The sequence below is a fragment of the Mesoplodon densirostris genome, chromosome 2, assembly GCF_025265405.1.
Source record: "Mesoplodon densirostris isolate mMesDen1 chromosome 2, mMesDen1 primary haplotype, whole genome shotgun sequence".
NCBI lineage: Eukaryota > Metazoa > Chordata > Mammalia > Artiodactyla > Ziphiidae > Mesoplodon > Mesoplodon densirostris.
In genome coordinates this window covers 159,816,688-159,839,127 of record NC_082662.1, presented here as the reverse complement: position 1 = coordinate 159,839,127, position 22,440 = coordinate 159,816,688, and the positions used below count along the sequence as shown (strand labels likewise).

Here is a 22,440-nt window from a genome sequence, read left to right as displayed (position 1 = left end):
GAAGAAAAAAGCGAGGAGTAGGAGATGGCAATCAAAACAAATATGTGGATAATGCTTGGACACTGATTCAAACAAAGGAAAAGGGAGGTTATCAGTGATATGCCAGAAATCAGCAACTTTCTTGTTCTAGCTATGATTTGATTAATACTGGTTACTAGTTGAGATATTAGCTAGAGCATTTCAGTTAGTAAGTTGTAATATAAATTTAGGAAATACGAATCCAAGGTATATCATAATTCCCTCACGACCTCACCTGACTTCCAGACTTGACTTTCCCATCGGGATGACACTTGCATCTCAAACATTGTACAACTGAAATCTGAACTCAGGTACGTATCTTCTGTTTCCCCTAAACCCATTCTTTTATCCCCCAAATTACCTATTTTGGAGTTGCCTTCTACCATCTATATAGTAGCCCTTACCAGGAACCCAGAGAAAGTTCTTTACCAATTAAACATAATCAGTTTCTAAGTGTTGCCCAATTTTCCTTCCTAAACAACACTTTTAAAATTTGTCCTCGTCTACTTTGCTAATACCACTCACTACCTTAGATCAGGCCCCAGTCTTCCTGAACAATTAAGACATCCTCCTAGCTGCTTATCTTGCTCGTAGTCTTTTCCTCTCATGGCTGTCTACCACACAGCTGTCATTTGTCTGTAGAGCAAACTATCATGTCGTTCCTTTGCTTAAAACTCTCCAACAGCTGGTATGTACGGCCTGTGTCGTATGCTGCTTAGTTCTGATACACTGAAGTGACTGCAATTTCACCTTAGTGCCTTTGCTTCCACTGTTCCCTTTGCAAACAACCTCATCCCTTGCCTCCTGATTTAAATTCAGGTGTCAGCTCCAGGAATACCTTCCAGATGGATGTTAGGTAGGTGCATCCATACCACCCTGTGTACATTTTATCACTGGGCTGATGACACTATTGAGTTACCGCACGAGACAACACTTTGCTATCTTTACTCATTTCTGTTACAGATGAAATAATTATGAATATAGAGAATATATACCATTCTAGCAAAACTCATCCTCTTTGAACAGATTTTCAGGGCTTAAAGAGACATATATTGTTCTAAGGGCCCTTGAAGATGGAAAAAGAAAACAATCAGTGGTTCTGTTTTTGTTCAGCCATCACACAAAGAAGTTGAGCATTAGTTAGATAATCCAGAGCATCAGCTTTACCTTCCAATGTATTGTCTGTCGAACAATCAACTAAAAGTAAAGTGAGCTGTGCAGGTCAGGGTAGCCATCCCAGGATTAAAAACTGCAATAGATGAGCAATGACATGTATGTCAATAAGTTGAATTAACAAGAAGATAATACTGCTGTATGAAATAATGCTCTTAAAGTACAGGAACACTTACATGTTGCTAAAAGATTAAACATGATGGAAAAGACAACTATACAGACCATATTTCCACAGAAATATTTTTTATTACTCTACTCTTCACACTATGCTTGGGAACAGTAATTTATTAAGTCCAAGAGAAAAGATAATTCACTGACAGAATGAAACTTCCAAATTTTTTCATTTAAAATTTAAAAGTAATTTAACTATAGACAGCATCAGGTGGAGAAGACCTTTATCCTGGACCCCCATAAAAACGAGGTTTTTGCCTATTAGAGAAGTCTCTTCTTGCCAGAACTGGTTTTCCTGTAAGCTCAGTAGGTTCTGGAGCTGATTATTACCACATTGCTCGCTGCACCCCAGACAGTTGCCCGTGGTCGGCTAAGTGACGGAAGACGATACGACTAAGCCTCCAGCGCCGCTTTACACCTCGTGGACGGGATGTCATAACACACCGATTTCTGATTCTAACGGGACAGCTATCCCGGGGAAGGGCAGCAATTTCTTCATCAGCCACTTCCTAAGGGAAGTCACAACATTATTTACACAGATCACACGCATTTACTTATTCTGGATGATTAGTCAATGCTCAGAGGAAGAGAACAAAGGGCTAGATTCATTAATGGAGCCAAGTTTGGCAAAAGAACCCTGGACACCATAGTGAACTTTAAGCTCTGAGTAGAAACAAACAGATCAGAAAAATGACAGAAATGTTTGACATACAATGTAATTTTTCAAAATTTAATTGAAACAACGTAGATACACAAGAATCCACAAACCGTAAGTGTAAAGCTCAACAAGTTTTCACAAACAGAACATAGCTGTGTAACCAGCAACTAGATTAAGAAAAATTATCCGCACCCCAAGCCTTCCCTCTGCCTCCTTTCGGTCACTGACCTCCTGGCTAAGAGCTAACCTGGTTACTAACACCAGATGAATTTTTCTTGTTTTGATTTTATATAAATGTAACCATGGAGTATAATAAAAACCATTCTTCTTTATTCATTTCTGTTTGGCTTCTTTCACTCAATAAAATGTTTGTGAGAGTCTTCATACTGGTTCATGTGTTGTAATTTGTTCATTCTCATTGGTGCTAATTTTTGTTGTGTGAATATGCCATAATTCATTTATCCATTGTACAGCTGATGGACATCCAGGTAGTTTCTAGTCTTGAACTATTACAAATAGAGCTGCTATAGACATTCTCATTTCTTTTTTGGAAAATATATGAGTGCATTTCTCTTGTCTCCGCAAACGATTTTTTCCCAGCTTTACTGAGGTATAACTGACATATAATACTGTATAAGTTTAAGGTGTACAATGTGATGTTTTGATGCATGTATATACCATGAAAAATAATTACCACAATAAGGTTAGTTAACACCTCCATCACCCCACATAATTACTTTTTTGTGTGCGTGAGAACACTTAAGATTTACTCTTTTAGCAACTTTCAAGTATATAATACGGTATTGTTAACTGTAGTCACCATGTTGTACCTATTCAACCCCAGGACTTATTTACCTTAAAACTGGAAGTCTGTACCCTTTGGCCACCATCTCCCCATTTTCCCCAGTCCCCAGCCTCTGGTAACCACCATTCTACTCTGTTTCTATGAATTCGTTATTTTAGATAACACATATAAGAGAGATCATACAGTATTTGTCTTTTTCTGACTTACTTCACTTAGCATAATGCCCTCAAGGTATATCCACGTTATTGCAAAGGGCAGGATTTCCTTCTATTTTATGGCTAAATAGTATCGTACTCTGTGTCTGTGTATGAATCACATTGAGTGTCACATTCATCTGTTGATGGACATTCAAGTGGTTTCCATGTCTTGGCTATTGTGAATAATGCTGGAGTGAACACAGGGGTGCAGATATCACTTCTATTTCTATCTAGTGATTTCATTTCCTTCAAATTTATACTGAGAAAAGGAATTCCTGGATCATACATGGTAGTTCTATTTTTAATTTTTTGAGGAACCTCCATACTGTTTTCCATAGTGGCTCCACCAATTTACATTCTCACCAACAGTGCACAAGGGTTCTCTTTTCCACATCCTTGCCAAAACTTATCTCTTGTCTTTTGGATAGTAGCCATTCTGACAGGTGTGAGGTGATAGCTCTTTGTGTTTTCATTTGCATTTCCCTGATAAGTGATGTTGAGCATCTTTTCATGTACCTGTTGGCCATTTTTATATCTTTTTTAGAAAAACGTCTATTCAGGTTCTCTGCCCATTTTTTAATCAAAAAAAAATTTGAGGGGCTATTGAGTTGTATTACTTCCTTACATTTTCAGGGTATTAACCCCTTATCAAGTACATGACTTGCAAATATTTTCTCCCATTTTGTAGGGTACCTTTCATGTTGTTGTTTCTTTTAGTGTGATGCAGTCTACTTGCTTATTTTTGCTTTTGTTGCTTGCACCTTTGGCGTCACACCTAAAAAATCACTGCAAAGACAAATGGCAAAGACCTTTTTTACCCTTTGTTTTCTTCTAGCAGTTTTACACTTTCAGGTCTGTCCTTTAAGTCTTTAACCCATTTCAAGTTAATTTTTGTGAGTGGGGTAAGATAGGGGTCCAATTTCATTCTTTCACATGTGAATATAGTCTCCCCAACACCATTTATGGAGAAACTAGCCAATACCCACTGAGTATTTTTGGCTCCCTTGTCAAATATTTGTTGACTACATATCTGTGGCTTTATTTCTGGGTTCTTGATTCTGTTCCATTGGTCTATGTGTCTGTTTTTATGCCAATATCATACAATTTTGAATATTACAGCTTTTAAATCAGGAAATGTGATACCTCCAGTTTTTTTTTTGGTTTTTCTTTCTTGGGATTGCTTTGACTATTCAAGGGTCTTTTGTAGTTCCATACAAGTTTTAAGATTATTTTTTCTATTTCTGCTTCTTCAATTTCTTTCATCAGTGCATATAGTTTTCAGTGTATAAATCTTTCACCTTCTTAAATTTATTTCTAGGTTTATTATTAGTTTTGACGCTATTGTAAATGGGATTGTTTTATTTTTGTCAGTGTGTAGAAACACAACTAAATTTTGTAGGTTGATTTGGTAACCTGCAACTTCACTCAATTTATGGATTAGTTCTAACAGTTTTTTGGTGGAGTCTTTAGGGTTTTCTATATATAATATCATGTTGTCTGCAAATAGAGAGAGTTTTACTTCTTCCTTCCTGATTAGATGCCTTCTATCTCTTTTTCTTGCCTGATAGCTCTGGCTAGGCCTTCTAGTACTCTGTTGAACAGAAGTGGCAAGAGTAGGCATCCTTGTCTTGTTCCTGATCTTAGAGGAAAAGCTGTTGAATTTGGTTTGCTAGTATTTTGTTGAGAATTTTTACATCTCTATTCATCAGGGATACTGACCCGTAGTTTTCTTCTTGTAGTGTCCTGATCTGGCTTTGGTATCAGGGCAATGCTGGGCTCATAAAATAACTTTGGGAATGTTTCCCTCTTCTTCAATTTTTTGGAAGAGTTTGAGAAGGATTGGAACTAATTCCCCTTTAAATGTTTGGCAGAATTCACTCATGAAGGCACACAGTCCTGGGCTTTTCTTAGTAGGTTTTTGATTACTGATTCAATCTCCTTACTCATTATTGGTCACTTCAGATTTTCTAGTTCTTCATGATTGTCTTGATAGGTTATATGTGTCTAGGAATTTATCCATTTCTTCTAGGCTAGCCAATTTGTTGGCATACAATTGCTCTCATCAGTCTCTTATGATTCTCTGTATTTATTTGGTATCAGTTGTAATGTTTCCTCTTTCATTGCTGATTTTACTGGAGTCTTCTCTCTTCTTTACTAGGTTGGTCTAGCTAAAGGCTCATCAATTTTATCTTTTCAAAAAACCAGCTCTTAGTTTCACAGATCTTTACTGTTTTTCCAGTTTCTATTTTCATTTATTTCTGCTCTGATCTTTGTTTCTGCTAACTTTGGGCTTACCTGTTCTTCTTTTTCTAGTTCCTGAAGGTGTAAGTTAGGTTATTTCCCATAAGATTTTTGAATCATAAAAGTCTGAAACCTCTGGACTGAACATCAAGTAGGAGGAAAATATGGTTTGAGGTGAAGGTGAAGAAGAAGGAAGGGCAGGAGCCCACAGAACCTTGACACCTATGGTAAAGACTCTGTCGGCTGGAGATGCAAAGACGAGAGATCAAATGAGATTTACATTTTTAAAAGATGATTTGCAATGTAGGGAAATAAATATGGTAAGGGCAAAAATGGTTCAGGGGAGAAAAACAGAGATTACTGCAGTAGTTGGCACTAAGGTTGTGTCAGTACAGATTTATTCTTACGTATGTGGTTAAAGTATGTGTATTATTGTGCGTGTGTGTGCATGTGAGTGTGTGTGTGATTGACCCTGTACTAGACTATGATGGAAGCAAAATAATTACTCTAACATATTAAAAGTACATAAATGAGAAAATGTATATGAAAGCCACTAAATTTATATCAACTATTAAGCATTAAGAGTAGTTCCTGATCTCCAAAAGCTTATGCATGTGCTGCTATTAAGAAATACTGGGAGAATTATATAAAACAACATGATTAAGTCAATGAATGGTAGACAGTAAACGCTATAGAGACAGGAGAAATGATTGGGCTGGCAGACTGAAGTTTCATGGAGACAGAACTTGAAGAATACCTACAAATTGTTTACATATGTGTGAATGTAAAGATTTAAGGCAGTGTACAAATGAGGAAACTGGGCAAAGGGAAAATGAAACAAAAGAGCATTCTGTGAGAGCCTGTAAGTTTGTTAGCACTGGGGCATAAATTTGACTTGTAAGCTAGTTGGCAGGCAACATAGTGCCATGATCAGTTCCCATGATTCACAGAGTCTCTGCACAGCTATTGCTGCTTCTCATACCACAGACTCTTCTGGGGATCTTCATACATTTGTCCTCCACAACATCTTAAGCTGAGTTTCTCAGGAGCCACTTCTTATTACTCCCTAAATATAGGCAAGTAGCTTAATGTCACTACAGTAAAAGCCATAACAGAATGGTCCAGGGCACTCAGTTTTCTGCTTCTCTGGCTTAATTTAGACAAGATTTAAAAAGAATCCACAGTAATGAGGGGCCTGTATATCATTCTCCAAATTTATATAAATGAAATATTATTTACTCTGAGCTTTTGATAAGTTTAACGGCCTTGAATTTGAGTTATACTCTCTGATAAGACTCTTGAATGCAGGTATTTTATGTCACCAGTTAGGCAGGACTTATGATTCAGGGAGTCAAACAGAGTTGACATTCTCTTATTCAAGTTAAAGAGTGTGACAAGAAAGTAAACCTAAATGGAAGGCCACCTCATGGGCAGAGGAATTCAGAGAAGCAGGCTTAGGGATGGCCCTGGATAAGGAACTGTGTAGGCCGTGTGCTGGGCACCTGGCCCCATGCATTGGCAAAGACTCCCAATGCCTTGAGAGTTGAATGATTGGGATGATTGGAGAAATAACTATCCAATTTCTGTGTGGTTACCATGCATCAGTACTTTCTAAGCATCACCTAATGAAATGGTTAAAGAGCTAGTTAAGAATGAATAGTTCTTTTTTAATTTGAAACTCATCAAAATCAGTTACAAGTGTATTTGTTTACGGTGATTGAAAAAAATCTGATTATATTCTCCAGAAAGTATATTGATACTAAGTCATAACAAACTATTAAAAGTGATCTGATTTGAGTTAATGATTTTATGGTAGATACTCATGTTACTTAGCTAACCTGAAGGTCTTTTGGCAGAACGGTATTCTTCCTGAGAGAATTGATCCGAAGCCTCTCATCTGCATACTCATAGGCCATTTTTCTTCTCTTCACATCACGCAACATTCTCCAATCTACATAGTAACTTCGAACTTGGCCTGAAGCTGATGAAGGAACCACCTAAGAGCCAGAGAGAAGGAACAAGTGAAGGACAGTCAGACCCAGACTCTGCCAGTTTCTCCATCCTGTGATCCTCTTTTAGTCACTATTTATGACCTTTTATCCCCCAAGTAATTATGGATAACTTTAATAATTTAAAATAATAGACTTCTTAATTCAGAACAAATAACTTCTGTGGTAATTAATACAATGCCAATAACGTGGGTTGGAAAGTGAAAATTTTTCTGAGATTTTTAATATAATTGTTTTACCTTTACTTAGGTTAATAAATATATGGTTCAAAAGTCAAAAAAGTATAGAAAGGGGGAGGAGACCAAGAAGGTGGAGTAGAGAGACATGGAGCTCACCTGCTCCCACAAATACATCAAAGATACATCTACACATGGAACAATCTATACAGGATATTTACTGAAAGCTTGTGGAAGATCTCAGACAACCAAAGCTGCAAGAAGGATTTCCACAAAACCATGTAGGATGAAGGGAAAAGGGAGAAGAGAAATTGGGATGGGACCTGCACCCTTGGGAGGGAGCTGTGAAAGACGAAAGGTTCCCTCACCCTGGGGACCTCCTTCACTGGCTGGGAGGTCTGCTGGGACAGACAGGGAGCTTCAGAGGCTCAAAAGCAGAGTGCAGGAGTTGGTCTGCTGCCCCACAGGGTAGAGAGACCAGCACAGACAGTCTTTGCCACATTGCCACACTTTCCAGTCTGAGGCACAACTGCTAGCGAGCATAGCGACTGGGTGTTGAAACTCAGGCTTCAGCAGACATACCGGGGAGATGACTCGGTTTGGCTGTGTGAAGACAGCTCAAAGGGCCTGGAGTATGGCCCGAGCCACAACTGGGGGTGTGCACAGGATGGAGCATGGGGCTGCCGTAGGAGCCCCACTGTCAACATGGGAAGGGAGGGGCATGGGTCCACTATAGCAGCCTCACTATCAGCATGCTCACAGCAGGGCACAGCTCCAACTGCAGCGGGTTTTGCAAACTTTGTGGGCACGCACACATGGAGATGGCACTGAATACTGAGGTGATCACTAGCACTCCTGCTTTAGGTGTGGGGCTGCAGCTCCAGAGGACTTTCTCACCCGTGGTTTTGTGAGGGTTTCTCACCCATACCTCATCTCCAAGCTGATTCCAAGCACTCCTGCAGCAGATGCAGCCCCCAAGGGCAGTGCCAGCAACAATGATCTTTGTGGGTGTGCACACCAGGTGGCAGGCAGTGTCAGAGTTGCACATCACAGCAAACAGCTCCTGGGGAGGAACACACAGGGGCTCCTTTCCCAGAGGGAGTGCTCTAGTCCTGCCTACCTCACATTGAAGCTTAGAATCGGATCTAGGGGCTTCCACTCCAACAAATGGGGAGCAGACTCTACCCCTGACAGGGCTGTAACAATCACAGAGAAAAGAGGAGGCCCTGCCCAACATCCAGTGCAGGCTCCAGTCAACACAATATCAAACACACCACCTATATCAAGGAGACAAGGGCCAGTACACCCTGAGGAAAGACACAGCAAGCCAAAAACAGCCCTCGCACCAAAAATACTGGACTCATACAGTCTACACAAGGTCACTCCCAGATAAAAACAGCCCTTCAAAACCACAGTAGACAACTGTTTTCCCTAAATTCAGAGTAAGAGGGACTTCCCTGCTGGCACAGTGGTTAACAATATGCCTGACAATGCAGGGGATACAGGTTCGAGCCCTGGTCCGGGAAGATCCCACATGCCACAGACCAACTAAGCCCGTGTGCCACAACTACTGAGACTGTGCTCTAGAGCCCGTGAGCCACAACTACTGAGCCTGTGTGCCACAACTACTGAAGCCTGTGCACCTAGAGCCCGTGCTCCGCAACAAGAGAAGCCACTGCAATGAGAAGCCCATGCATCACAATGAAGAGTAGCCCCGCTTGCTGCAACTAAGAAAGCCCACATGCAACGAAGACCCAATACAGCCAAAAACAGAATATAAATAAATAAATTTAATACTTAAAAAAATAAATTCAGAATAAGAGAAATATAAGTAAAATGAAAAAGCAGAAGAATTACTCCCAATTAAAAGAACAGGTGAAATCCCCTGAAAGAACAAGCAATGAAACAGACCTCTCCAGTCTACATGACCCCAAGTCCAAAAAGGAAGTAATAAAAATGCTGAAGGGAGAGCAGCCAAGATGGCAGAGAAGGACCCGAAGCACACCTCCTCTCATGAGCACACGAAAATCAGAACAATCTGCAGAACCATTGTTAAAAAGGACTGAAACTTAGCAGAAAAGATTCTCTACATCTAAATACATAAAGATGGAACCACAATGAGATGGGTATGAGGGGCACATTCATGATATAATCAAATCCCATACCCCCAGGTGTGCAACCCACAAACTAGAGAATAATTATATTGCAGAAGTTCTCCCACAGAAGTGAGAGTTCTGAGCCTGTCAGACTCCACCCCCAGCCCAGGGGTCTGGCATGGGGAAGAGGAGACCCCAGAGCATTTGGCTTTGAAGGCCAGCGGGGCTTGACTGCAAGAGTTCCACAGGAATGGGGGAAATAGAGACTTCACTCTCAAAGTGTGCACACAAAATCTCACATGCACTGGACCAAGGGCAAAAGCAGTAATCTGATAGAAGCCTGGGCCAGACCTACCTGCTGGTCTTGGAGGGTCTCCTGGGGAGGTGGCTGTGGCCCACCCTGGGGACACAGACTCTGGTGCCTGATATATCAGGGAGCATTCATCTGCATGTGTGAGCTCTTGTGGAGGCTGACATTTTGGCACAAAGACCTGGCCCCACCCAGCAGTCCATAGGCTCAAGGGCTGAGAGGCATTGAGGCAAACAACACAATGGGCAGGGACACAGTCAAACCCATCAGCAGATAGGCTACCTAAAGACTTCCTGAGCTCACAGCCTCCTCTAGATACGCCCCTAGACATGGTCCTGTCCATCAGAGGACCAAGACCCAGTTCTACCTACCAGGGGACAGGCACCAGCCCCTCCCACCAAGAAGCCTGCACAAGCCTCTACACCAGGCTCACCTACCAGGGGGCAGTCATTAGAAACAAGAAAACTACAGTTCCGCAGCCTGCAGAGTGAGTCCACAAACACAGGCCAGACACTACCCTGGGACCAGCTGGCCCCTGGTCCTTGAGGGATGAGAGAGGAGTGCACTGCTGGGACACAAATGACGTTTCCTACAGAGGGCCAGTTTTCCAAGATGGAGGACTGAAACCAACCTACCACATACATAAAAACACAAATAGCAATTTACATAAAATGAGGCAACAGAGGAGTATGTTTCACATGAATAAACAAGATAAAACCCCAGAAGAACAACTAAGTCACATGGAGATAGGCAATCCACCCAAGAAAGAGTTCAGAGTAATGATCGTAAAGACGATCAAAAAACTTGGGAGGAGAATAGATGCACAGAGCAAGAAATCAGAAGTTTTTAAAAAAGAATTAGAAAATATAAAGAATATAAAGAACTAAAGAAAACAATAACTGATATGAAAAATACACTAGAAGGAATCTATAGTAGACTAAATGATTCAGAAGGATGGATCAGTGAGCTGGAAGACAGAGGTAGTGGAAATCACTGCCACTAAACAGAAAGAAGAAAAAACAATGAAATGAGGACAGCTTAAGAAACCTCTGGGATAACATCAAGCACATTAATACTGGCATTTTAGGGATCCCAGAAGGAGAGAGAAAGGGTCTGGGAAAATAACTGAACAGATAATAGCTGAAAACTGCCCTAACCTGGGGAAGGAAACAGTCACCCAAGTACAGGAAGTGCAGAGAGTCCCATACAGGATTAACCCACAGAGGAATACACCACAATGCATTGTAAGAAAGATGACAAAAGTTAAATATAAAGAGAGACTATTAAAAGCAACAAGGGAAAAGCAACAAATAACACACAAGGGAACTCCGATAAGGCCATCAGCTGATTTTTCAGCAGAAACTATAGGCTAAAAGGGAGTGGCATGGTATACTTAAAGTGATGAAAGAGAAAAACCTACAACCAAGAATACTCTACCCAGCAAGGCTCTCATTCAGATTTCATGGAGAAATCAAAAGCTTTACACACAAGCAAGAGCTAAAAGAATTCAGCACCACCAAACCAGCTTTACAGCACCTGCTAAAGGAACTTCATTAGGCAGAAATGAAAAGGCCACAACTAGAAACAAGCAAATTACAAAATGGAAAAGCTCATTGATAAAGGCAAACATACAATAAAGGTAGAAAATCATCCATGCACAAAGCTAGTAGGGAGGTTAAAAGACTAAAGTAGTAAAATCATTTGTAACCACAGTAAGCAGTTAAGCGATACACAAAACAATCAGACGTAAACTGTAAAATCAAAAACAGTAATAGTGAGGAAAGGAGACTACAAATGCAGTGTATCTAAAATGCATTAGAAATTAAGAGATGAGCAACTTGAAACAAGCATGTATAAATATAGACTCCTATACAAAAACCTCATGGTAACTGCAAAATAAAAATCTATGATAGATACAGACACAAAAAAGAAAAAGGAATCCAAACATACCACTAAAAAGAGTCATCAAATCACAACACAGGAGAACAGGAGAAAAAAGGGCAAAAAAAGACCTACAAAAACAAATCCAAAGCAATTAACAAAATAGTAATAGGAACATACATATTGATAATTACCTTAAATGTAAACAGACCAAATGCTCCAACCAAAAGACACAGACTAACTAAATGTATACAAAAACAGGACCAGTATATTTGCTGCCTACAAGAGACACACTTCAGATCTAAAGACGCATACACACTGAAAGTGAGGGAACGGAAAAAGGTACTCCATGCAAATGCAAATCAAAAGAAAGCCAGAACAGTAATATTTATATCAGACAAAATAGACTTAAAAAAAAAAAGACGGTTACAAGAGACAAAGGAGGACACTACATAATGATCAAAGGATCAATACAAGAATATATAATAATTTTAGTGGGGGACTTTATAACACCCCACTTACATCAATGGACAGATCATCCAGACAGAAAATCAATAAGGAAACACAGGCCTTAAATGACACATTAGACCAGATGGACTTAACTGATATTTATAGAGCATTCCATCTGAAAGCAGCAGAATACACATTCTTTTCAAGTGCACATGGAACATTCTCCAGGATAGATCACATGCTGGGCAACAAAGCAAACCCTGGTCAATTTAAGAAAACTGAAATCATATCAAGCATCTTTTCTGACCACAACACTATGAGGATAGAATTCGATTACAAGAAAAAGACTGCAAAAACACAAACACATGGAGGTTAAACAATATGCTACTAAACAATCAATGGATCACTGAAGAAGTCAAAGAGGAAATCAAAAAATACCTGGAGACAAATGAAAATGAAAACACAACAATCCAAAATCTATGGGACACAGCAAAAGCAGTTCTTAGAGGGAAGTTTACAGAGATGCAAGGAAACAAGAAAAATCTCAAATAAACAGCCTAACCTTACACCTAAAGCAACTAGAGAAAGAAGAACAAAACCCAAAGTTAGTAGAAGGAAAGAAATCATAAAGATCAGAGCAGAAATGAAATAGAGACTAAAAAAATAGGAATGACAATGAAACTAAAAGCTAGTTCTTTGAAAAGATAAACAAAATTGATAAACCTTTACCAGACTCATCAAGAAAAAAAGGGAGCAGTCCCAAATCAATAAAATAGAAATAAAAAAAGAGAAGTTACAACTGCCACCACAGAAATACAAAGAATCATAAGAGACTACTTTGAGCAACTATATGCCAATAAAATGGACAACCTAGAAGAAATGGACAAATCCTTAGAAAGGTACAATCTTGCAAGACTGAACCAGGAAGAAATAGAAAATATGAAGAGACCAATTATAAGTAGTGAAATTGGGTTGGTAATTTAAAAACTCCCAACAAGCCAAAGTCCAGGACCAGACGGCTTCACAGGTGAATTCTACCGAACATTTAGATAAGAGTTAACAACTATCCTTGTGAAACTATTCCTAAAAATGGCAGAGGAAGGAACACTTCTGAACTCATTCTATGATACCACCATCACCCTGATACCAAAACTAGACAAAGAACCCACACAAAAAAAGAAAAGTACAGGCCAATATCACTGATGAACACAGATTCAAAAATCAACTAAATATTAGCAAACCAAATCCAACAATAGGTTAAAAGGATCATATACCATGATCAAGTGGGATTTATCCCAGGGATGCAAGGATTTTTCAATAACTGCAAATCAATCAGTGTGATACACCACATTAACACATTGAAGAATAAAAAGCATATGATCATCTCAATAGTTGCAGAAAAAGCTTTTGATAAAATTCAACATCCATTTATGATAAAAAACTCTCCAGAAAGTGGGCACAGAGGGAACTTACCTTAACATAATAAGGGCCATATATTACAAACCCACAGCTAACATCACACTCAATGGTGAAAAGCTGAAAGCATTTCCTCTAAGATCAGGAACAAGACAAGGATGGCCACTCGTGCCACTTTTATTCAACATAGTTTTGGAAGTCCTAGCCACAGCAATCAGAGACAAAAAGAAATTAAAGGAATCCAAAATGGAAAAGAAGAAATAAAACTGTTGCTGTTTGCAGATGACACTATACACAGAAAATCCTAAAGACGCCACAAGAAAGCTACTAGAGCTCGTCAATGAATTTGATAAAGTTGCAGGATACAAAATTAATACACAGAAATCTGTTGCATTTCTATACACAAATGGAATATCAGAATGAGAAATTGAGGAAATAATTTATATTGCTATATGAACAATATAAACAATTTATATTGTTATATGAACAGTATAAACAATTTATATTATTAACAATAATATAAACAATTTTTTAAATTTAGAGAATACTTTATTAGTTTCTGTAATCAAACCCATGTAGATAAGACCTTACATATTTAATAGTGTGTTACCCCTGTACAAATGGAAAAAATTATGTTTAACGTTTCTAGACCAATATGGCTGTTGATTTCTGTACAATGCCAACCCAACACGGTACAACTGGGATAATTCTCCAAAGTTGACAGCACAGCTAAAGTTTCCCATCAAAAGAATAAACTACCTATGAATAAACCTACCTAAGGAGGCAAAAAACCTGTACTGCAAAAACTGTAAGACACTGATGAGAAACACTGAACATGGCACAAACAGATGGAAAGATATACTATGTTCTTGGGTTGGAAGAATCAATATTGTTAAAATGACCACACTACCCAAGGCAATCTACAGATTCAGTGCAATCCAATGGCAATAGATTAGATAGAAATCAACCACAAGAAAAAGACAAGTGTAATCCAATGGCGTATCAAATTACCAATGGCATTTTTCACAGAACTAGAACAATGTTTAAATTTATATGGAAACAGAAAAGACCCCAAAAAGCCAAAACAATCTTGAGAAAGAAGAATGGTACTGGAGGAATCACCTTTCTTGACTTCAGACAATACTACAAAGTTACAGAAATCAATACAGTATGGTAGTGGAACAAAAACAGACACATAGATTAATGGAACAGGATAGAAACCCTAGAAATAAACCCACACACCTATGGTCAATTAATCTATGACAAAGGAGGCAAGAATATACAATGGAGAAAAGACAGTCTCTTCATTAAAAGGTCCTGGAAGAACTGTACAATTATGTGCAAAAGAATGAAATTAGAACACAATAGATAAAAATAAACTCAAAATGGATTAAAGACCTAAATGTAAGACTAGATACTATAAAACTCCTAGAAGAAAACATAGGCAGAACACTCTTTGACATAAATTGCAACAATATGTTTTTGGGTCCACCTCCTAGCGTAATGGAAATAAAAACAAAAATAAACAAATGGGACCCAGTTAAACCAAGATGTTGCACAGCAAAGGAAATCATAAAACAAAAAGAAAACCAACCAACTAGGAGAAAATATTTGCAAACAATACTTCTGACAAGGGATTAATTTCCAAAATATACAAACAGCTCACACAGCTTAATATAAAAAAAAAAACCCAATCAAAAAATGGAAAGAAGACCTAAATAGTCCTAAATAGACATTTCTCCAAAGAAGACATACAGATGGCCAACAAGCATATGAAAAGATGCTCGATATTGCTAATTATTAGAGAAATGCAAATCAAAACTACAATGAGGTATCACTTCACACAGGTCGGAATGGACACCATCAAAAAGTCTACAAATAACAAATGCTGGAGAGGTTGTGAGAAAAGGGAACCCTCCTACACTTTGGTGGGAATATAAATTGGTGCAGCCACTATGGGAAACAGTACAGAGGTTCCTCAAGAAACTGAAAATACAGTTACCATATGATCCTGCAATCCCAGTCCTGGGCATATATCTGGAAAAAAACTCTAATTAGAAAAGATACATGAACACCAATGTTCATAGCAGCACTATTTACAATAGCCAAGACATGGAAGCAACCCAAGTGTCCATCAATAGGTGAATGGATAAAGAGGATGAAATATTACTCAGCCATAAAAAAGAAAGAAATAATGCCATTTGCAGCAACATGGATGGACCCAGAGATTATCATACTAAGTGAAGCAAGTCAGACAGAGAAAGACAAATATAACTTATATGTGGAATCTAAAAAATAGTACAAATGAACTTATTTACAAATCAGAAACAGACTCACAGACACAGAAAACAAACTTATGGTTACCAAAAGGGATAACAGGACGGGAGGAAGGAGAGGTAGATAAATCAGGAATATAGGATTAACAGATACACATTAGCATATATAAAACAGATAAACAGGATTTACAGTATAGCACAGGGAAATATATTCAATATCTTGTAATAACCTATAATGGAAAAGAATCGAAAAAATATATATATAACACATCAAATATAACCAAATCACTTTGCTGAAATCAACTATAGTTCAATAAAAAAATAAAATTTTAAAAAAGTATAGACATACAGTGGATTCACCCTCCCACCTCGTCCCTCACCAGCCGAGTGACCACACCCCCACCTCCAGAGGTATCCAGTTACTAGTTTCTTGTGCAGCCTTCCAGAGATTTTTGTCTATAAAATACATGTACACACGCCCACTCCCATGTTTCTTCCCCTACACCCTTTTTTCACATTTAACAATACATCTTGGAGATCTATCCATATCCATATGCCAAAAAGCTTCCACGTTGTTTCAGGTCACATAATATTCCACTATATGGATGTGACCAGGTTCAGGAGACACTACCTCAAAATATGGCTCCTTTGGCATACTGACTATTTCAAGCAAATGGAATTTGAGAAACAGCAGGTGCAAGAAGGACTTTCTGACCTTCCCCTGAAACAGGTCATAAGACCCTTATGTGAGAGGTGCCCTCCCTATAGCCAGGGTATGAAAGAAGCATCTTTATCTCTGAAGCCTGAGGGACACTGAGAAGAATCTGAATAACAGGCCTTGCTAAGTTTCCCTTAGTTTTCTACACTTAGCCCATACCATTTGTCTTATCACATTTCCCCATGACTTTCCAGGCTTCATCAAACCTAGCACAAAACCACTCAGGTTTAACTTCCTTGGGTCTTCATTTCCCTATGAAACTTCCCGTGTCAGGTAAAACTTACAAATTTGTATGCTTTTCTCTTGTTACAAGGGCCCCAGCTGAGAACTTAGAAGAAGATAAAGCAGTTACTTTTTCCTCCCCACAGATGCATCATGATTTATTATCCTGTGACCTACTGGTGGACAGCTAGACCATACCTCACCAGTTATCATTATAAACAATGCTGCAATGAATAATGTCTTATGTAAATCATTTCATATATATTTCTATGTATCAGTAGGATAAATTCTTGGAAGCAGAACTGCTGGGTCAAAGTATTATTTCAAAATGATAATTTGAAATTATCATTGATCTAATATTTCTTAGCATGAGTTGTCCAGTAATAAAATAGTAGGCTCCTCATTGTCACATGTTTACATGGTGAGAGTTTACAATTCTGACTGACAGTACAGGCACAGAGAGTATAGGCCACTAGAAACTCTAGTCGCCCCCAAACCACAGCAAATATTATATGTTCGTTAAATTGCAGCTATAGAAAATAATGATGGTCTCTTATAACTGCTGTTTTAGAAACAAATATACATACAGCATTATACAGAATATAAAGCTGAAAATGAGAATACTAGATTAGAAAGAAAACGTTTTTTCAATCTATGAACAAAAGATAAACTGAGCATCTTCAATGCTTCAAAGTCTCATGGGGAAATACAACAACTCTAAAATCTGCTTTTTGGAAATAAGACAGCATGAAGGAAATTTCAGTATCGATTTGACACGACTGAGTCAAATGAACACGTGGTCACTGTGGCTGGAAATGAGCATCACGGAAAGGAAGGGAGAGAAGGTGAAGTTTTTCCAAACCAAAAGAGGAAATGAACAAGATACAGTGGTAAGGTTTGAGGAAATCATTTTGGCTGAAAGAAACAATTCACATTAAGGGTCAATGCAAGGTTTGTTTTTATCTATGAAATTGAAAGTTAAAGAGAATTAGAAAACAAAATTAAACACTTTTCCCCTCAATTCTTTTCCAGACTATTCCTAATCAACATCCTCTCTACCATCTCCTAACAGGTTTCTATTTAAGAAAACAAAACAAAACATCTTCCATTCTTTTTGCACTTTTTTTCTGACTATAAAAGCAATACACTTAAAATAAACATTTATTGGTCTATTATAGTAATTTCTTCTGTAAACAGTGTATGTCCTTTGCCCACATTTCTATTGTCAGCATTTTCTTACCAGTTGATAACAGTGCTTTATATACTAAGATTGCATTCTGTTCTGTACTTATCCTATCCTGCCCCTCTCTCTCACCCCTCTTCACCTCCTGTAACTCTTCCATTGGGCCCTCTTCAACTCATGGTCTACCACTGTCGAAATTTTCTAAATCCTCAATTCCTTAACATCTCCTTCAGATACTTGCTCTAGAGAATCTTGAATCCCAGATAGCTTCCCAGTAGCTCTTTTTTTCTCCCACGAGTGGAAGAAAGCTTCCTTGCTCTTTGCTGCAGCTTCCAGACTGTCCCTCCTTCCTGAAAGGAAGTTTCGGCTCTCGTGCCATTGGGTTATACTCCCACCACCCGTCACGACTGCAGTCATCTACCACAGCCCCCACCATTCCCTTTCGTTTTTCACTCACTGTAAATGCTGGCTCACTGTCACTCTCTCCAATATTCTTCCTGTCTTAATTCCTGGTGATCTCAACACACATGAAATTACACTGTGATCTCTCCATTCCTCAAACTCTTTTCCTCCAGTGATTTCCGTCCTCCACTCTTCTTTACCTATTCACTTCCATGCCCTAGGTCTGTTTTTTTTGTTGTTGTTGTTTTTTGTGGTACGCGGGCCTCTCACTGTTGTGGCATCTTCCGCCGCAGAGCACAGGCTCCGGACGCGCAGGCCCAGCGGCCATGGCTCACGGGCCCAGCCGCTCCGCGGCATGTGGGATCTTCCCAGACCGGGGCATGAACCGTGTCCCCTGCATTGGCAGGCAGATTCTTAACCACTGCGCCAGCAGGGAAGCCCCAACCCTAGGTCTTTTATTACCAGTAGGTGCAAGCCGTCCATTGTCTCAGCTGTGTGTTATCTCATTCTCTATCACTTCTTTCTAGCTTGTTCCTTCTAACACCTCATAACAGCTCCTCTGAGACTTTTAATCCATTGTTCCTACCAGCTTTTCACTGTCTCTCAGCTTTTGATTTCCTATCTCCCGCTTACCCAGCCTGAATTCCATGGTCTGTAAACACAATGTCCTCTTTCATACACCCTCAACTCCCTGGTCCCTCTCTCATTTCACTGTACTGGCTCTAATTCTTGCCACTATTTTCCCGATCTACTCTTGACTATTTTACACCATCTTGTCTCTCCTCAAATCTCTGACACCTGCTCCCACATCCCCACGTTTAGCTGATGACTTCAATTTCTCTTTAATTACAAAATTAAAAGCACCTGTAATCAGATATAGAGAACAGATTTCTGGCTGCCAAGGGGGCGGGACAGATGGGGGTTTGGGATTAGCAGATGCAAACTATTATATAAAATGGATAAACAAAAAGGTCCTACTGAATAACACAGGGAACTATCTTCAATATCCTGTAATAAACCATAATGGAAAAGAATATGAAAAATATATATATGTACAACTGAATCACTTTGCTGTACAGCAGAAATTAACACATTGCAAATCAACTATACTTCAATTAAAATAAATTTTTTAAAAAAGCATCTGTAATCACATGTACTACATTCCATCCTGTTATTAAAGATCTGCTCTGTCCAATACAGTAGCCACTAACCACACACAGCTAGTGAGCACTTGAAATGTAACGAGAGAAACGTAATTCCTAATTTTATTTAATTTCAATTAATTAAAAAATTTAAACTGAAGCAAGATAAACATAAACTTTAGTGTTTTGGTAGGACTACATTTTCCATTTAAAAAAAATTTATTTTTTAAAATTTATTTTCGGCTGCATTGGGTCTTCGTTGCGGTGGCTTCTCTTGTTGCAGAGCATGGGCTCTAGGTGCCCAGGCTTCAGAAGTCGTGGCTCGCGGGCTCTACAGCACAGGCTCAAAAGTTGTGGTGCATGGGCTTAGTTGCTCTGCGGCATGTGGGATCTTCCCAGACCAGGGCTCGAACCCATGTCCCCTGCGTTGGCAGGCAGATTCTGCACCACCAGTGAAGCTCCTACACTTTCCATTTTAATGGTGGAAAATTTAGCATCCAAACTAAGATGTGCTTTAGGTGTAAAATACAAACCTGATTCTGAAGATCTAGTACGAAAAAAAGAATGTAAATATCTCATACATCACGGGGCTTCCCTGGTGGCCCAGTGGTTGAGAGTCCGCCTGCCGATGCAGGGGACACGGGTTTGTGCCCTGGTCCGGGAAGATCCCACATGCCGCGGAGCGCCTGGGCCCGTGAGCCATGGCCGCTGGGCCTGTGCGTCCGGAGCCTGTGCTCTGCAACGGGAGAGGCCACAACAGTGAGAGGCCCGCGTACCGGAAAAAAAAAAAAAAAAAAAGGAAATATCTCATGCATCACGTTTATAAGATTACATGTTTAAATAATATTTTTGACATACCTAGTTAAATAAAATATTTTAATAAAATTAATTTCATCTGCTTTTTACTTTTTTTAATGTGGCCACTTAGAAACTTTTAAGTTACATATGTGGTTGGCATTTTATTTCTACTGGACAACGCTATTACAGATTAACTATGTTCCTAAGACCAAACAATTGAACACGAAACTCATCACCTCTTGCCTACACAGGGGTACAGCTCCAGCAATTCTTCCCTCTCCTACAGCATCCATTTTCCCCACTTTACAGAATCTTTCCCTTTAACACAAAAACATGCAGTTACTTCTGTCACGTTAAAAAAATAACACGTAACACTCACTCTTAACCCACCTCCTCTCCAGCTATTGACCCATTTTTCTGCTCCCCTTTGCGGCAAAACGTTTTCAAAGGCTTGTCTATATTCGTAGTCTCCAATTTCTTTCCTCCTACTCTGTCGTGAACGCTTTCGCCCCCACCCCGCCATCGAAACGGCTATGATCGAGGTCCCAACGATTTCCACTCTGCTAAACCCAACAGGCAATTCTCAGCTCGTCTTTTAATTGACTTTGAGCAGAGTTGCCCACTCCCTGCCTCCTGGAATGCTTCCGGGCCGCCACGCTCTCCTCCCTCGCTCTGCTTCTTTCAAGTCTCCTTTGCTCGGCTCTCTTAACATTGAAGGCTCTGGGGCCTCATTCCTCGGACACCTTCTCTCTCCACCTACACTCCTTATAAATTGGAGTCAATCTGTAGCTTTCAATGCCTGTGAGCTCTAAGCTTACGAATACCAAATTTACATCTGCAGCTCGGCCCTCCCCTGAAGGAGGAGGGAGGCCGGAGGAGGGAAGTGGGCAGAGGGAAAACCCTGAGACGGGTCTGCACTGGGCGCTACAGCTGGCAGAATAGTGGGGGACCCCGTGGGTTTGGAGGTTCAGAGGAGAAGGGGAGGAGGGTATAAAGGCCCAGACCTGACGGAGAGTCCGCAGCAGAGAGCCGAGCGTGGAGGCCGCCATGTTGTCCGCCCCCAACGTCAAACCGCCGCAACTTTATTAACGCTGCCGGATATGGCGAGGACACGAGGGGCGGGACCTGGGCCGCAGGGGGCGGGGCGGCAGGCGGGTCTTTAGCGTACCGGAAGGAGGGGTTAGTTAATTGGATGTACGTTCTCGCGGTATTCAACGAATATGGGCAAATTAACTCTCTGGGAGCGGAGCTGTGGTACTGATAGTGGAGTCTGACGGTCATTACCTGTTCCTCGTTTCCTGAGCGCTTTACACACCCTCTTAAATTACCTTTGTCCCCACCCAACTCTTTTTCCACCCTCCCTTACCTACCAGTTCATTGTTACCAATTTCTCTTTCCCCAAATTCTCGCTCAACCTACTTCTCCTGTATCCTCCATTAGTTTAGGATGCTACTTGCCAGAAACCTACCAGTATGGACAGCTCCTCCTTCCTGTGGATTTTGCAAATCTCTCCTTCTCTCTGCTATAAAGGTCATAGTGATCATGATGAGAATGGCAATGCTATACTTCCCATTTATATGTCTAGGGTTTAAAATATATATATTAAAAATATGTATATTGTGTATTGGAGCTTTAGGTGAAAAGCACTTAAAATATTTTGGGTTTTTTTTCGGGGGCGGGGCGGGGAGCATTGCCATTTAAAAATTGCTGTTTTCAGTCTGTAGTACAGGGTACTTTCAGTTCATCTTCATAGCAAATGTCCTTGGTCTGGAATGAACCCTTTGTGGGACCCCTTTACTTTGTGTGGATGTAAGGCAAGTACCACCCGCCTACCATCCTGGTAGAAGAGTATCAAGGAGTATATATTAGCTTGGCAAAGACCTGTATTTTAGATGTGCTGATTGATGAAGTGAGGAGATGCCCCTGTGCGCTATTTGCGTCTACATTATTGGGCAGGAGTCTTCTGGGAAGGGAAGCTGAATGCAGACTCCTTTCTTTAGAGAGAGATCCAAGTTTATTGGAACATGTGTAATGAATTGGGGAGGGACTGATTGAGGCCAGCTGGCAGGAAAGGACAGCATAAGCCCCTGTCATGGTA

The 22,440-nt window shown here is 39.9% G+C and overlaps 1 protein-coding gene across 2 annotated transcripts; it reads right to left on the bottom strand.

Moving 5' to 3' along the window:
• Positions 1-1,417: 1,417 nt before the first annotated feature.
• MRPS14 (mitochondrial ribosomal protein S14) lies at positions 1,418-21,434 on the bottom strand. 2 transcript variants are annotated; one of them, XM_060091221.1, is made up of 4 exons: positions 21,347-21,416; positions 20,579-20,660; positions 7,102-7,260; positions 1,418-1,871 (listed from the first exon to the last, which is right to left on the bottom strand). In XM_060091221.1, the coding sequence occupies exons 2-4, from the start codon at positions 20,633-20,635 to the stop codon at positions 1,689-1,691; spliced, it is 399 nt and encodes a 132-aa protein (XP_059947204.1). In that variant the 5' UTR covers positions 20,636-20,660; positions 21,347-21,416; the 3' UTR covers positions 1,418-1,688. The 2 variants fall into 2 exon arrangements, with proteins under 2 accessions (XP_059947204.1, XP_059947205.1); XM_060091222.1 differs by lacking the exon at positions 20,579-20,660 and having other exon boundaries at positions 21,347-21,434.
• Between the last annotated feature and the right edge of the window lie 1,006 nt (positions 21,435-22,440).

Excerpts from the sequence above, each read along its gene's own strand:
- MRPS14 (XM_060091221.1), bottom strand. The coding sequence starts at position 20,635 with ATGGATGCTGTAGGAGAGGGAAGAATTGCTGGAGCTGTACCCCTGTGT. Across the intron at positions 7,261-20,578 it reads TACCCCTGTGTAGGCAAGAG|GTGGTTCCTTCATCAGCTTC; the intron begins GTGATGAGTTTC and ends TCTGGCTCTTAG. Across the intron at positions 1,872-7,101 it reads TTCTGCCAAAAGACCTTCAG|GAAGTGGCTGATGAAGAAAT; the intron begins GTTAGCTAAGTA and ends GACTTCCCTTAG.